Source organism: Ctenocephalides felis, unplaced genomic scaffold (assembly GCF_003426905.1).
Source record: "Ctenocephalides felis isolate EL2017-DRISC unplaced genomic scaffold, ASM342690v1 CF-g0.4_SCAFFOLD_01886, whole genome shotgun sequence".
NCBI classification, from domain to species: Eukaryota; Metazoa; Arthropoda; class Insecta; order Siphonaptera; family Pulicidae; genus Ctenocephalides; species Ctenocephalides felis.
The window spans coordinates 47,270,212-47,286,448 of record NW_020538040.1 but is presented as its reverse complement, the minus strand read 5'-3'; the positions used below and the strand labels follow the sequence as shown (position 1 = coordinate 47,286,448).

Below are 16,237 nucleotides of genomic sequence, written 5' to 3'. Positions count from 1 at the left end.
TTTTGTTTTGTCAGTCAAGACATATAGAGTCTTATAATACGAAACTACTTGCATAGGTAATAAAAAGAATAATTAAATAAAGTATAGAATATACATAATAAGTAACAAAAAATAGAAAACTAAAGGAAAATAAAAAATAAAGTGAGAAATAAAAATTTGAATGAAAAAAAAGTAAAAAAAACGACATGTAGGTTGGGTAAAAAGCATAAGTACAAAAAATGTGTAACCAACTAAACCTTCGCCGTGGCAAAACTGTAAAAATAGTATAAAATAGAGTAAATAAAAAAGTAAAAATAAGTTAAAAAATGCAATTCACAAGAGTTAAATTGAATTAATAGTTATTCCAACGCTGCTGATAAACATTTCTGCTGAAATACCAGATCAAGGTTATATACAGTGTTATCATTGTAAAGAATGTGCAGCTATAATCTTGTCAAATCGCTTTAAAAGTAAAAATAAAACATTGGGTCGATTTGCCCTCTAGCTGCCCCATTTAATTGTCATTATGGGAATGACAAATTTTAGAAGTATAGGAAAAAAACACATTTAAAAATTAACTGGAAATAATTCTAAACATAGTTTGTTGTTTCGATCGTGTTATGTGTTGTTAAGTAGTTCATTGGACGGTAGTCAAATTGGACCCGTGTGCCTCGCTTCACCCCATATATACATATATATATATATATATATATATATATATATATATATATATATATATATTGAAATATGTGAGTTTGGTGTTGATATATTTTTTGATGAGTTATTTAGAATCGGGCAGTAACACCAAGTAAAAAACTTTTTACACTTTCGCAAAATTTGTAAATACAACTCATTCAGTATTTAGACGTTAGTTAATCTGTATACACTAGAATGTAACCAAAAATTGTCAAAAATAATTAGTTTAAATGGTCCAGTTATTAATAGCTTGGTTTATCACAGTGTATAAGTGTAGTGTATTTTTGTATAATTAATTTTCTGTAAGTATTTGTGTATAAGTTTTATAACTTTATATTATTTTCCTCCTACATTATATAAAATCTTTTAGTTTTTCCAGTGAATAACGGTCTTGATGAAGACCGAAACGTATGGATAAATAAAGTATTTCAAAACAACTTTAGTTTCTTTACTTGAAGTTACTGCCCGATTCTAAATAACTCATAAAATATATATATATATATATATATATATATGTGTGTGTGTGTGTGTATATATATGTACATATGTTATTGTCAGAAATTTTATTATTAGAAAACTATGTCGAATAAATTTAATTTTATCGACAAATAATAGGTATAATCATGGATAAACAAATATAAATGGGTACTAGCTGTAAGTGGAATTCTGTCTTAAGGCAATTAAGGCATCGTGCCTTAAGGCAAATTGCTGGAACTTCCCGTACCAAAAATTATTATTTTTTTAAAAACGATTAACATTTTTGAAAAAAATTTACTTCGAAAAAATAAGATTTTTGACAAACAATTAGACAATAAAATTACTTTTTTTTGAAAAAAAAAATTTTTTTTTAATTTTTTTTTTTTTTGAAAAAAAAATGTTTTCTTTATTTTGACATATTTTGGAAATTCTGAACTTTCTTTCAAAGCAATCGTACTGCTTTAACTGCACAAAGACGAAATATCAAACCGCGTAAGCGCCGCGTCGAAGTCTAACGCGTAAACATTGGTACGGAACCCATAGGAATGTAAACCAAAATTATACTTATTGTTAAAATCTCTATAAAATATCTGATAATTTGATATGCATATGTCTAATGATCATTTTTGACCGCCAAATGGCATTTTTTTTTACTTTTTTCATTAGATCTCCGAAACCGCTAGACCTGCCTTTATGAAAATTTGATCGGTTGTTCACCTTGTCAATACAAGTAAAATGTTTTTTGAATTATTAAAATCGGACGCTTCGTTCTCTTAAAAACTGAATTACCGTTTTCGGCACTTTTTGCCCCGTATCTTCGGAACGGCTAGACCTGACTTCGCCAAAAACTAATCAGCACGTCTCCTTATCAATACGAATCGAATGTTTTTTGAATTATTCAAATCGGTTAATCGGTGTTCCCGAAATCGTCGACGAAAATTTGTATCCGCACATACATACACACACGCACACACACACACACACACACACACACACACACACACACACATACATCCATTTTTTCTAAGGTATGCCAAAATATTCAGAAACCTCTGAAACGTAAAGATATATAAAAATTTTCATTTTCGATTTTTTTGCGATTACTATAACTTGCCCTACGGGAAGTTAATAATCGAAATGAATTTTTAAAAATCAGTATTATTATCTATTTCGCTAAAAAGTTTTCTGCTAATTTTTTTGTAGAAACGCAATGCGCTTGCCTAATGCGGACTATATGCCTCACACACATTTAAAGAAAGTCCTGTTTTAGTTCGCATAACGCCCTCACACACTAGAATACTAGACCGTATTCTATTCGCCGCATCGTGTTACAGAGCTGCCGGTAGGAATATGTTTCAGGATTGCTAACAAAAGAGTTACGGACATGTATTTTTATCCACATTGGCAGTCATATCGCATTCGCGATTGAAGATATTTGCTGTAAAATTAAAATTTTCTCACGAAACTAGTGGTGCATCGTGTCTTAAGACAAATTGCTCGAACTTCCAGTACCAAAAAACAATTTTGTTTTCTTTAAAAACAATATTTAAAAAAAAACTTTTTTGAAAACTTTTAAAAAGTTTTGAAAAATTTGAATTTTTTATATTTCCAATTTTTTTTATGCTTTGATTTTTTCTGAAAATTTTGAATTTTTTCAAAGCAATTGTGCTGCGTGGCTGTTTAAGAGAAGAAATATCGAAGCGCGTAAGAGCCGCATTGCAGACTTACGCATAAACATTGGTACGAAACCCTTAGAAATGTAAACAAAATTTATACATATTAATAATTTTTTAATAAAATATCTGATAATTCATTGTGCATGTCTAATGATCATTTCTGACCGCCAAACGGCATTTTTTTTACTTATTTCACTCGATCTCTGAAACCGCTAGACCTGCCTTTGCAAAAATTTAAACGGTTCTTTCTTTTGTCAATACAGATAAAATGCTTTTCGAATTATTCAAATTGGACGCTCCGTTCTCTCAAAAACTGAATTACCATTTTTGGCTCTATTCGCTCCGTACCTTCGAAACGGCTAGACCTGCCTTTGTCAAAAATTAATCAGTACATCTCCTTATCAATACAAATTCAATGCTTTTCATAACTAATACAGGTATTTTTTTACTTTAGTAGAACTACATATAAATGAAACTACATAAACATATGAAATAATTATTTGAATTTATAAATCTTAATTTGAATTTTTTAACAACAATATTTGAAAATAGAGGGCAAAATATGTATAACCAGTCATTGCCATAAAAATCCATAACAAAAGTATTTTTCTTCATTGTAGTTTTCTTTTGGTTGCAAGCACTGTCATTTAGTTTATGAGAACCTAGTCTATTTTTTAAGTAAACCTTATTTAATTGTTTTCAAAGATATATTGTTAATTTTAAGTTAGCTTCAACACATTTTTTTATATAACCTCTGTAATATCTTACATGTGAGTAGGTTAAAAGGGACCAACTAAACCTTTACCCTGACAAAAAAATGGAAGAATAGTGAATAAAATGTAAATTTATCTAAAGAAAACAATTTTCCAAGTAATAAATTGAACTAACAGTTATTTTAACTCTGCTAATGAATATTTCTGACAAAACACCAGATCAAGGACATATAAAATGTTATCTTGTAAATGCAGCCATGAAGCTTAAATTTTGCATTGGTTCAATAATATAACTATTATTTCGTAATCGTGAACTAATTGTGAGTAAAATGTACTAGCAAAAATCATGCCATTTTTAGGTTTTTATTTTTCTACTCAAAATTTTTAAATAATCCTGATTAAATGTGTCAACTTTTAATGAAACTTGCCAAACCACTTCAGTACTTTTTTTTTGCAAAGAAGGGCCTCTCATAGTCAAAATTTTGAATTTTTAGTTCAACAAGCCATTCATGGTTTCAAAGTTTATATTTACAAACTTTATAAAAATTAACCAAAATAGTTGAATATTGGTCATAATTTCATTAAAGCTCTAGGTTGCATTCAAAAGCTCATAATTTCACCAAAGCTCTAGGTTGCACTCAAAAGCTCATAATTTCCATACATGGCGAGATTTTTTTTTTCTATTTTTTTAGGACAGTTAAGGTTAATACCCTGTTTAAAAAAAACACGGTATAATATATTTTTTTATACAACTCCGAGTCTCAGCTCCAACGTTATAAGGATATCATATCAAAAATGTACTGCACTAAATTGCGAAAGAAGTATATAATACAGCAAACGTCGCTCATAAAGAAAGCACTAAATTTAATTTGACTAACATCCTAAGACCATGTTACATAAAAGAAGCTACTGCTATTAAATAACCATTAAACATTCGCTTCTGTGTTAAATTCAGAAGAACGTACGAATGAACATTTTGAATCAAAATAAAACTGAAGTTGAATTGATAATAACTGGTTACTGGAACAAATTTATGATAGCACAGAAGTTTCAAAATATTTAACGATGCAGGTATTTGAATTTTAGAATTTGCAAGTAGAAACCAATTTCATTCGGAAATTTTGTTAAAAAAATACATTCACTTTTTTCCAAGCACTAATACTTTCAATATTTTTAACGAAATTTCCGAATGAAATGGGTTTCTACTTTATTATTATGTAACAGGTCAGCTGTCATTCTATAGGGATAGTGTTTGAAAGCACTTCAATAACGTTATGTGTATTCGCATGAGCCCTTCTTTTATACGCGCGATAAAACTGTCAAATTTTCTTAGAGATATAAAACACATCGTACCATAAATTATGGTCTATATGTTCTAGTTTGTTTAAAAGAATCAAAGAGTAAAGGAAAATTTTGTTCCCTTAAATAAAATTTGGAATAATAAAAGTTTATGCTGTAATAAAATATTATAATCAAACATATCATTAACATAACTTAAACTTCCATAAAGACAAGAGAATCACATATTTATATATAAAGTTTCATTTTCGAGTCATGGAACGATTCCAAAGTTATTAAAATAAGTTTTAGTAATTAAAATATGTTTGTACAATTTTTTTATATTTTATAATATGCATAAATGTTTTTTCATTAAACAATATCATTGTTTTTTGTGATTATTATATTATATATATTATAAGTGTTTTTTCTGGTTTGGTATTTATTGATCTTTTATAATTGTTATCTTTTAGTAATTTTGCAGTTTGATAAACTTCGTAAAACTAAACTTGAAATACAAAATTCAGTTTATATTATGGATTATAATATATCAAAATATTGTAACTACACATATCATCAATAAAATATAACATTTGAAGAAGAGAGTTATATACTAATATTATATATAAAGTTTTATTTTCGGCTCCTGCAATGTTTAAGAAATTAAAATTAAGTTTTAATAATTTTCTAAAATGTTTTCGCAAATGTACATGATTTGCATTTTACTAGCGTCTTACTGAATTATGTATATATATATATATATATATATACATAATTTAGTATATATATATATACAGGGTGTCCCAGACCTTAACGTCAAGCAGAAACTGGGTGATTGTAGACATTTTAACTGTCCTAAAAGAACGTAGAAAAAAATATATTTCACGTTGTTTGGAAATTATGAGCTTCTAAGTGCTACCTAGAGCTTTGGTGAAATTATGACCATCTCTTGGTTATTGTGGTTAACTTTTATTCATTTCATTCATTTAGACTTTGGAACCGAAAGCGTGAAATAACATTTCTAAGAATTAAAAGTTTTTGTTGAACTATGGATTTAAATTTTTTAAAATCGTCGACTTTGAAAAGCTCTCCTTTAATAAAAATGTACTAAAGTGTGTTGGCAACTTTCATCAAAAGTTGGCGTATTTAATCAGGATTGTAAATAATAATTTTATTATTAAAAAATTTCGAGTAAAAGAATAAAATCGTAAAAATTACATTACTAGAAACCACACAAGTAAACTGACATTTTAGAGTTTGTACAAAACAGTAACTGTCAAAATTTGGTATTCTTATATTACAATTATTGAAAATACTACTGTTCCATGGTATAAGAATGTGCACTATAGTAAAATATATATTTTTTGATATTACAAGAAACCAAAAAATAAATAAATACTTAGTAGGATATCGAATCTATGTACTACGTAACATAATACATACAAATTTGGATCGCTGCGGCTTTTATTAAAATTCACCTGATCGCAATTTGAATCTGATTGACAACCAACACCAACAAATATATTATATATATATATATATATATATTATATATATATATACATATATATGTTAAAGTTTAATAATCGGGCATAACATCAATAAAAAACATGAATTTCTTTCGAAAATTTAATTTAAATCCATACGTTTCGGTTATAATCCTAGCCTTCATTCAGTGGAAACTAAAAATAAAATTAAAAAAATTAGTCCATGGTATCAAGATATGGTAATGCACTACACTATGTATTATAAACATTAAACTTGTAATTACACAATATTTTCACAAAATACTAATTTAAAAAATCACAATTGGATAGTGTGTTGTTCGTAGTCTTTAACACTAAGATTAACTAATTTTTTTAATTTTATTTTTAGTTTCCACTGAATGAAGGCTAGGATTATAACCGAAACGTATGGATTTAAATTAAATTTTCGAAAGAAATTCATGTTTTTTTATTGATGTTATGCCCGATTATTAGACTTTGTTAATACATATGTCAACATCAAATTCAGAATCATACAATATATATATATATATATATATATATATATCAGAAAATTGTTTTTTATCAATTTGAAACCATTTGAGCCCTTGGGAGCAAGAAAATTCGAAAATGTCCATATTAAGGACCACCCTAATATATATATATATATATGTATATATATATATATATGTATATATATATATATATATATATATATATATATATATATTAGGATTGTCCTTAATATAGACATTTCTTGGCTCTTAGGGGCTCAAATACTTCCAAATGATTATCTGAAAGTTTTTTTAATAATAATGAGATAGTCAGTCAGCGCTCCAACCAAAGTTTCTTAGGAAAATAACATGTGTAAAATTTAATTTGTCTAAGAATTTTATAACTTAGCGACAAGTAAATGAAAATTTTGAGAATAACGTATTTGCTTATTTAGATCATAAATAAAAAAATTACAACAAAAATTTGAAATATTTTATAAAATAAGTATTCACTTAAGAAAAAGAACCAAAAAACTTTAGTTGGAGTGCGGACTATCTTAAAGTTAATATTAAAAGTTACAACTTTTAGAAATTTTCTTTTATCAATTTGGAATTATTTTTTATCGGTGAGATTTCTAGTTGCCATTACCTTTATACTTATATGTATTTATAAAAAAGTAGACAACTAAATTTTAAGCGTTTATTGTTAAATCGTCCATGATAATTATGGAATACAATTTTCTGCGGTATTTAGTATTAAGATGTATTCAATGAAAAAAATCTCGCTTTAAAAATCTGCAGTGGACTTTAAGCAAGGGATAACGTTTTCATCTGCCTCACTCGCTATGCGTCGGGTCGCTCGTTTTTATGTATGTTTGTGTGCGTTCGCAAATACTGTATTCTCAATACATTCGCGCATATCTCTCACATAAAGGCCCCGTTTGTATGTATTATGTTACGCAGATCTCTTATGGCGCCTGTGTTGGTACATTTTGGTACATGTGCGGAATGAAGCTGCGCCGTAGCCGGGTTGACGGGGTCCTCTACGATCAGTAGTCGATCGGCGATCGCCGCGTAGCATCAACCACATCGCCACCGCGTAGCACTGGCCGATCGCTACGGCTCGAAACCCGTACCATATAGAACACACACCACATACGTTAATGTTGGCATAAATACATTTCCAAAGAATTCATACACATTCTCAAAAAACCAACGTCTAAGATAATTATTTTATTTAATTTTTATTTTCAAAAAAATATATACTTGTGTCTACGTACGCGATTCGAGCCGGTATGTATTTGTCTATGAGTGACCGCTGTGCGAACGTGCTAAGTCACGAAAGATAGTTGCAAAAAAGAACAAAAGTGACAGTAGTAACACGACGGTATACGTCATGGATGATAAGAACGCGTGACGTTTGTTGTTCTAACGAACCTTCAACATAAACTTCGATTTTATTCCAAACAAAAACATAATTAGCGAATGTTTTCGTTAAATCGAAGTTTTAAGTTCTAGCGATAGTATCTTAGCATGATATAAATATAAATAATGTTTGATTACGTAAATTTGTATAAAATATAAACGTGTAGTTGTTTAATTCAGTGTGAATGTTTATGAAAAATTGTATAAACGTATAATAAAAAAAAGTTATATAAAAATGAGCAATAAAAATAAATAATATTAAATCTAATAATTAACTAGGATTTTAAAATAAATGAAATATCAATATGGAGAGGAAAAAGAAAGCAATACTATATTATATGATTGGGATTTTGTATCTCATCCTAATAGAAGGTAAGTTTTTTATTTGAATGCATTGATTTAATATTCCTATTTCGAGAGATTCTATCATTCTTGAAATCTTGAAATCCATGAATATAGAGATAATGCCTTGTATTAATAAATGAATAAAGCAAGAATAATACTTTGCAACGAGATAAACGAGATATAATCCACATAGATCATAACAAGATAGACATCATATCTAAGACAGAACATTATCAAATTTAAAAGCTCGTGAAATAATAATTTTGCTGGTGTGCTATTACATATGAAGTGAAATAAATTTTAATTCATATATTTATTAAATTCAATGTAATTTATATTTAACGTAAATAATCAACAAAATGATATATTTTCTCATTCATTTCATCAACAATGATTTTTTTTTTTTTAACTCAGTTTTATTTAGCAATCAGAAATACATAAAGATTCCTATGAGCTAAAATGACAATATTTTAAGAGCGATGCCTAAGAAGAACTCCAATGAGAACTTCTCAGTTTTACAATTATATGATATTATATTAGACCTAATCGAAGACTAAGTCTAACAATGAGATATATTTATATTTTTGTGTGTATATATACAGAAATATTCTGTCATGTTCTAAACGTCGTAATTGCTAACACAATACGACGATCTAAATTACCTTGGTAGATGTCAGAGAACACCATGCTATTGAGAAAAAGTAAATAAAAAATAGTTGCTAGTGTTGCGAAGAAAAAGTTGGTCTAAATAGTGACACGTGTTGGTTGAGAACGGTCTGCAGTAAAGGGAGATGAGTAACAAACTCTTACAAGTTTAGAAGAAAAAATGAAACAAGTTGATGGAGAAACTTTATACCGATAAATAAATTGCTTCGAAACAGTAAGGCTACCTTATGAACCGACTACTTTAAAAGTTGAATGGATTTACATGTTTTGCGAAAGAAAGATTATTGACGGCTTGTAAATTTAATAAAAAAAGAACAATATAGGCGCATGTATCAATTTACATATAAATCACAGTGGAAAAAGCATGATATCGAAACTAGATACTGGGAAATAATAAACACGTTGAAAAATAATAGTAGTAAATGTAATGAAATATGTGAAATATGTGAAATATTTTATAACTAAGCAAACATGTTGACTTATTTGGTTGTCATTTTATAAAAAATCTTTGTCTAATTATTCAAATTTAAACTTATATAAATGAGCTAGGGACTGGTTGACATCTAGTAAACACTTTTGTTTAAATTAATGTATGTATTATAGTAATGTATTTTGTTTTACTTAATGTATCTTTCCATGAAATAAAAACGGATAGTTGCCGTAATTATTCCTCTACCAAATCAAGTAGAAATAATTCCACAACTGTTGTTCATTATTTCACAATAAATCATTTTCTAGAAAAAATGCGTTTCAACTTACCCCGTGTTTGGGGCTAGTTGTACGTCTACCAAGTCTAGTAGTAACAACAACAAAATGGCAATAAAACATCTGTTCACGCCAAATTAGACGTGACAACGCTGCACTCATATTTTTCTAAGAAAATATTACATTTGCAACAACGCATAGGCAATTTGCATCTCAAGATCCAACTACAAAAGGGTCCTGCTAGATACCTGAAGGCGGCACTAACAATATAGTCTTAACCCGGTCGCCAAGCTATCCACATTCAAATATTCCAATATTATATCAATACTAAAACTTTATCACAAACAGTGTAAATTATATTCTATAAATAAATAAGTGTAAATCTATTTGTTATCAATCAATATTTACATTTAAAACGGTTGATAGAGCCACTAATTCTATCTGGTCCTTGAGCTTACAACTTCAACAAAAAAACATTGGTCCAAAACGAACCGGATGCGTCACCAGTGCGAAGAAAATAATTAAAATCTTAAATCTAAATCAAAAATTAAATAAAGTGAAAGTTCTAAACAAGACAGGAAGTTCTAACTTTGGCGCTACACCTACGAGCGAGCACAGCAAGCAGCGAGTATATCAGGTTAGTCAAGCATTCCTTCCTATCAATCTTTCCTTAATTTAATATTTAGAGTTTTAATTCAATCTGTGTCAAAATGGAATCATTAAATAAACTCAAAATGAAACAGCGAGTTACTAAAACACGTTTAACAAAATACGAAAAAGTGTGCAGGCAAATGTCGGAACTACCTGCTTGCGACTTAAATATTGCAGACATAAAACGCCTTATCGATGATGTGAAGCCTTTGTTTGAAATCTTTGAAAATACCGTAATTAGTATAACAGCATTACTAGAAGACGAAAGTCAAATTAATAATTTAATAGAAATAGAGTTAGATGAATTTTTTGAAAAACATAATGATTGTTTATCAACTTTACTTAAACTTAGTCAGGCAGCATCAAGTAAGTCGGATACTAGTTCGAATAGTAATTCTAATGACACTACTATAACAAATAATTCGAACAACATAAAACTACCTCAAATCAATTTACCTCAGTTTGACGGCTCTTACTTAAATTGGCTACAATTTTATGATTCGTTTTCTTCTTTAATTCATAATGATTGTAACATCGGTAATTCTCAAAAATTTTATTATTTAAAATCATGCGTAAAAGGAGAGGCGGCAAGCCTTATAGAATCCCTACCGGCAACTGCCGATAATTATATAATTGCATGGGATTTACTGAAAACGCGTTTCGAAAACAAGAAAATAATCGTAAACAATCACATTAAAAAATTATTTGATCACCCGCCAATGCATAACGAATCAGGTAAAGACCTTCGTAATCTAATAGATGCGTTTAATAAACATTTAAGATGCTTAAAAATGTTACAACAACCCGTCGATCAATGGGACGCGTTATTAAATTATCTTGTAATTTCTAAAATTGATAAGAAAACTCATCAAGAGTGGGAGATGTTAATGAATAAAGGCTCTGAACTAGTTACATTTTCCGAACTTAGCAATTTTTTAAATCAACGCTGCACAATATTAGAAGCAATTAATCCGACTGAAACAAGAATCGGAAACTCCAGTAAATTTAAAGATATAAAACCTAATTATGCAAAACATACCAAGTCTTACGCTACATCCACTAATCACAAAAATATTTGCCCAATTTGCAAAGAGCCATTTCATTCACCGTTCAAATGTCAAGGTTTTCGGACACTATCTCCAGAAGATAGAGTAAGCAAAGTAAATCAATTAAAACTATGCACGAATTGCTTACGTTACAATCACAACAGCGATCAATGTACTTCTTTAAATCGTTGTGCCTTTTGTAATTCAAATCATCATAGTCTTCTGCATATAGACTCAAGCCAATTACCAGCTGTTAATAATACACCACAAAATGTTTCGTGCCATACCGAAAATGATTCAAGTCAAATCATCTTATCTACAGCAGTAATTAATGTATTAGATAGCAATAATAGATATAGAGCATGTAGAGTATTATTAGATTCGGGATCACAATCCAATTTCATCACGGAGAAGTTTGCTAATGAGCTCGGTTTACTTAAACAATCAATAAATATGTCAGTCCGGGGAATAAATCAAAATTCAACGGAAATTAAGTCAAAAACAACAATTACTTTAAAATCGTGCATTAATAACTTTTCATTAGATCTATCCTGCTTTATCTTAAATAATATAACAAATAATTTGCCGACGGTATCATTCAATAAAAATATTTTAAATATCCCAAATTATATAAAATTAGCAGATCCCACATTTAATAAAAGCAATCAAATCAATATTTTAATAGGTTCGGAAATATTTTGGAATATATTTTGTAAAGGATATATTCATCTAGGAAAAAATAGACCTATTTTGCAAAATACACAATTCGGGTGGGTTATTGCTGGCAGCGTACCTCTCAACAATTCCAGTTCTTTTACGATATGTCATCATACGGCTAATTTAGAAAATCAAGTTCAAAAATTCTGGGAACTGGAAGCGTGTAGCGATATACAACATTTTACCGAATCTGAAAAACAATGCGAACAGCATTTTGTTGCCAATACAACGCGGGCAAACGACGGGAGATTTATAGTTAAAATTCCGTTTACAGACAATATAAAAAAAATAGGGAATAGTAAGCAAATCGCGTTTAAACGTTTTATTTCACTTGAAAACCGTTTACGAACAAACAAAAATCTATTTAACGAATACAAAAATTTCATGAATACTTATATAACACTAGGGCACATGAGCGAAGTCAACGAATCTTCCGAACCCGCGACGTGTTTCTATTTGCCTCATCACGGGGTGGTAAAACCAGACAGTTTAACAATGAAATTGCGTGTAGTGTTCGATGCATCTTGCAAAACCGATGCAGGCCTGTCGTTGAATGAACTACAACTTGTTGGACCCACAATTCAAAATAATATTTTTTCTATCATACTAAGATTCAGAAGACATGCGTTTGTACTTACAGCTGATATAGAAAAAATGTACAGACAAGTTTTGGTTCACGAAAACGACAGAAAAATGCAAAGAATATTCTGGAGGGACAATCCTAGCAGCAAATTAAAAATTTATCAATTAAATACAGTAACATACGGAACAGCATCTGCGCCGTTTTTAGCCATACGCTGTTTGGAGCAGTTAGCCAGAGAAAACATAACTAACTATACAAAGGAATGCGAAATTCTCAGAAATGATTTCTACGTTGACGATTTATTAACGGGAACTGATAACATATCCGAATTATTCACTATTAAAAATAACCTTTGTAATATTTTAAAACAAGCTAAATTCAATCTATATAATTTTAATTCTAATTATTCAAAACTTTTAAATGCAGATAATCCAACTTTAAACATCGGCGAACAAACTATCAAAACTTTAGGTATATCTTGGAATTCGGTAACAGACAGTTTTGAATTTGACTACAAAAATATAAGAATAAATCAAATAGTTAGTAAAAGATCCATTTTATCGGCAACAGCGCAAATGTATGATCCTATGGGCTTTTTATCTCCAATTATCGTCATACCAAAACTAATAATTCAAAGCCTATGGCGATTAAACTTATCATGGGACGAGCCCATTCCTTCGGAACTAGAAAATAAATGGAAACAGTTTTGTTTCGAAATAAAATCTATTAAAACCTTAAAAATTGAAAGACATATATTTTGTAATAATCGTATAAACACAGAATTACATGGCTTTGCTGACGCATCAGAGCAAGCTTACGGCGCGTGTATATATGTACGGTCTATTAACAAATATTCTGAAATCAAAATCAAACTAATAGCGGCAAGATCTCGAGTAGCACCATTAAAAAATATTACACTCCCCCGTCTCGAGCTTTGTGCGGCACAACTGCTAGCAAATCTTGCGCAAATAACTAAACATGCATTAAATATCGCGTTTGACAAAGAATTCTATTGGAGCGATTCCACAATTACTCTTTCGTGGATAAGATCTCCATCTTATAAATGGAAAACCTTCGTTGCCAATAGAGTTTCTGATATTCAAACAAAAACAGACGCAAATAACTGGCTACATGTCCGATCGGAAGACAATCCAGCGGACCTCATATCACGCGGGTGCTATACACATGATTTATTGAATTCATCCTTGTGGTGGGCAGGCCCATCTTGGCTACAAAATCTAACTGAAACACAGCGACGTGCAACTGACAATATCTTAATTCCTGAAACTGATGTCGAAAGTCAAATCACAAGTTTGACTTGTACAAAAATTAACAATAACGAACATTTTTTCTTATACTCTTCCCTTATTAAACTCGTGCGCGTAACTGCTTTTTGTTATCGATTTTTACAAAATTTAAAACTAAAGAAGAAAGAAAAAGAACTACTGTATGGCCCACTCACGGTCGATGAATTCAATAATTCACTAAACAAGTTAATAAAAATATCACAATATGAAATATTCAAACAAGACATAGATATAGTCGCGCGTGGGGAAGCATTACACAAATCGTCGAAATTAAAATCATTAACACCGTTTTTAGACAAAAATGGAATATTGCGCGTCGGCGGTAGGATAAAGAATTCAAATTTACCATATGATAAATGCCATCCGATAATACTACCAAAAAATCATCAATTGACTATTCTGATAACTAGGCATGAGCATTTAAAACTGTATCATTGCGGAGCACAGATGTTATTAAATGCGTTGCGTAATACTTATTGGCCTATCGGAGGCAGAAACCTGACAAGATCGATCGTGAAAAAATGCGATACATGTTTTAAGGTAAAACCTACATTTATTAATCCAATAATGGGCAATTTGCCTAAATATCGCGTTACACCGCAGTCACCTTTCTTTATATGCGGAGTAGATTACGGAGGTCCTATCTTATTAAGAGATCGTCAAACAAGAGGATACAAAAAATTTAAGGCTTACATATGTTTGTTCGTGTGCCTTGTTACAAAAGCAATACATATCGAATTAGTATCTGATTTAACTACGAATAGTTTTTTAGCCACTTTTAAACGATTTATGGCGCGACGCGGAAAACCTCGCGAAATCTATTCCGATAATGGAACAAATTTTATAGGCGCAGCATCAGGATTAAAGGAGCTTTATAAATTTTTACAACAAAAATCAAATCAAAATAAGATTGTTAATGATATGACCAACGAAGGCGTGTCATGGAAGCACATTCCACCAAACTTTCCTCATTTTGGAGGAATTTGGGAGGCGGGCATAAAGTCGTGCAAGGCTCATTTAAAGCGAGTATTGGGTAATGCTATTTTAACTTTTGAAGATTTTTATACGGTTTTGACACAGATCGAAGCAATATTAAACTCGAGACCAATCTCTCCCTTAAGCTCCGATCCCAATGACTATGATCCCTTAACTCCTGGTCACTTTCTTATTGGAAAATCCTTAACATCTGCTCCCGATCCATCCGTGCTTGAAACCCTTGATAACAGGCTTTCTCGGTATCAACGACTACAGAAACTTGTGCAACATTTTTGGAAGCGTTGGCACAAAGAATACGTATCGGAGCTGCAGACAAAAACAAAATGGCAAGTTCAACCATCGCAACCAGCTAAGGTAGGCGATATGGTAGTGGTCAGAGAAGACAATTTACCTCCACTACACTGGCGATTGGGGCGTATTCTTGACACACATCCAGGAGATGATGGACTTGTGCGTGTTGTGACAATCAAGACACAAAATGGTGTACTCAAACGTGCAATTAATCGAATTTGTGTATTACCAAAATCATAGACAATATAAATCAAACCAATAGACTGTTATTAACTCAAAGTGTTGAACTATAATTCTAATTTTGAAATCATATACCCTATATTATTTCAAGGGGGGGAGAATGTTCACGCCAAATTAGACGTGACAACGCTGCACTCATATTTTTCTAAGAAAATATTACATTTGCAACAACGCATAGGCAATTTGCATCTCAAGATCCAACTACAAAAGGGTCCTGCTAGATACCTGAAGGCGGCACTAACAATATAGTCTTAACCCGGTCGCCAAGCTATCCACATTCAAATATTCCAATATTATATCAATACTAAAACTTTATCACAAACAGTGTAAATTATATTCTATAAATAAATAAGTGTAAATCTATTTGTTATCAATCAATATTTACATTTAAAACGGTTGATAGAGCCACTAATTCTATCTGGTCCTTGAGCTTACAACTTCAACAAAAAACAACATCTGATAATTTAT

General features: G+C 30.3%; 1 protein-coding gene across 1 annotated transcript; it reads left to right on the top strand.

The window, feature by feature from the left end:
• Nucleotides 1–11,380: 11,380 nt before the first annotated feature.
• On the top strand, nucleotides 11,381–15,769 carry LOC113375022. The gene is made up of 4 exons (XM_026614976.1): nucleotides 11,381–12,065; nucleotides 12,759–13,289; nucleotides 13,362–13,478; nucleotides 13,815–15,769. Exons 1-4 carry the CDS (start codon nucleotides 11,381–11,383, stop codon nucleotides 15,767–15,769), a joined length of 3,288 nt encoding a protein of 1,095 aa, XP_026470761.1.
• The last annotated feature ends 468 nt before the right edge of the window (nucleotides 15,770–16,237 follow it).

What these genes read in the sequence shown, in the direction of transcription:
- LOC113375022 (XM_026614976.1), top strand. Translation starts at nt 11,381, where the DNA reads ATGTTACAACAACCCGTCGATCAATGGGACGCGTTATTAAATTATCTT. An exon ending in GAAGTTTGCTAATGAGCTCG is followed by an intron (nt 12,066 to 12,758) that starts GTTTACTTAAAC and finishes ATATAACACTAG; the next exon opens with GGCACATGAGCGAAGTCAAC. An exon ending in AAGAATAAATCAAATAGTTA is followed by an intron (nt 13,479 to 13,814) that starts GTAAAAGATCCA and finishes TCAAACTAATAG; the next exon opens with CGGCAAGATCTCGAGTAGCA.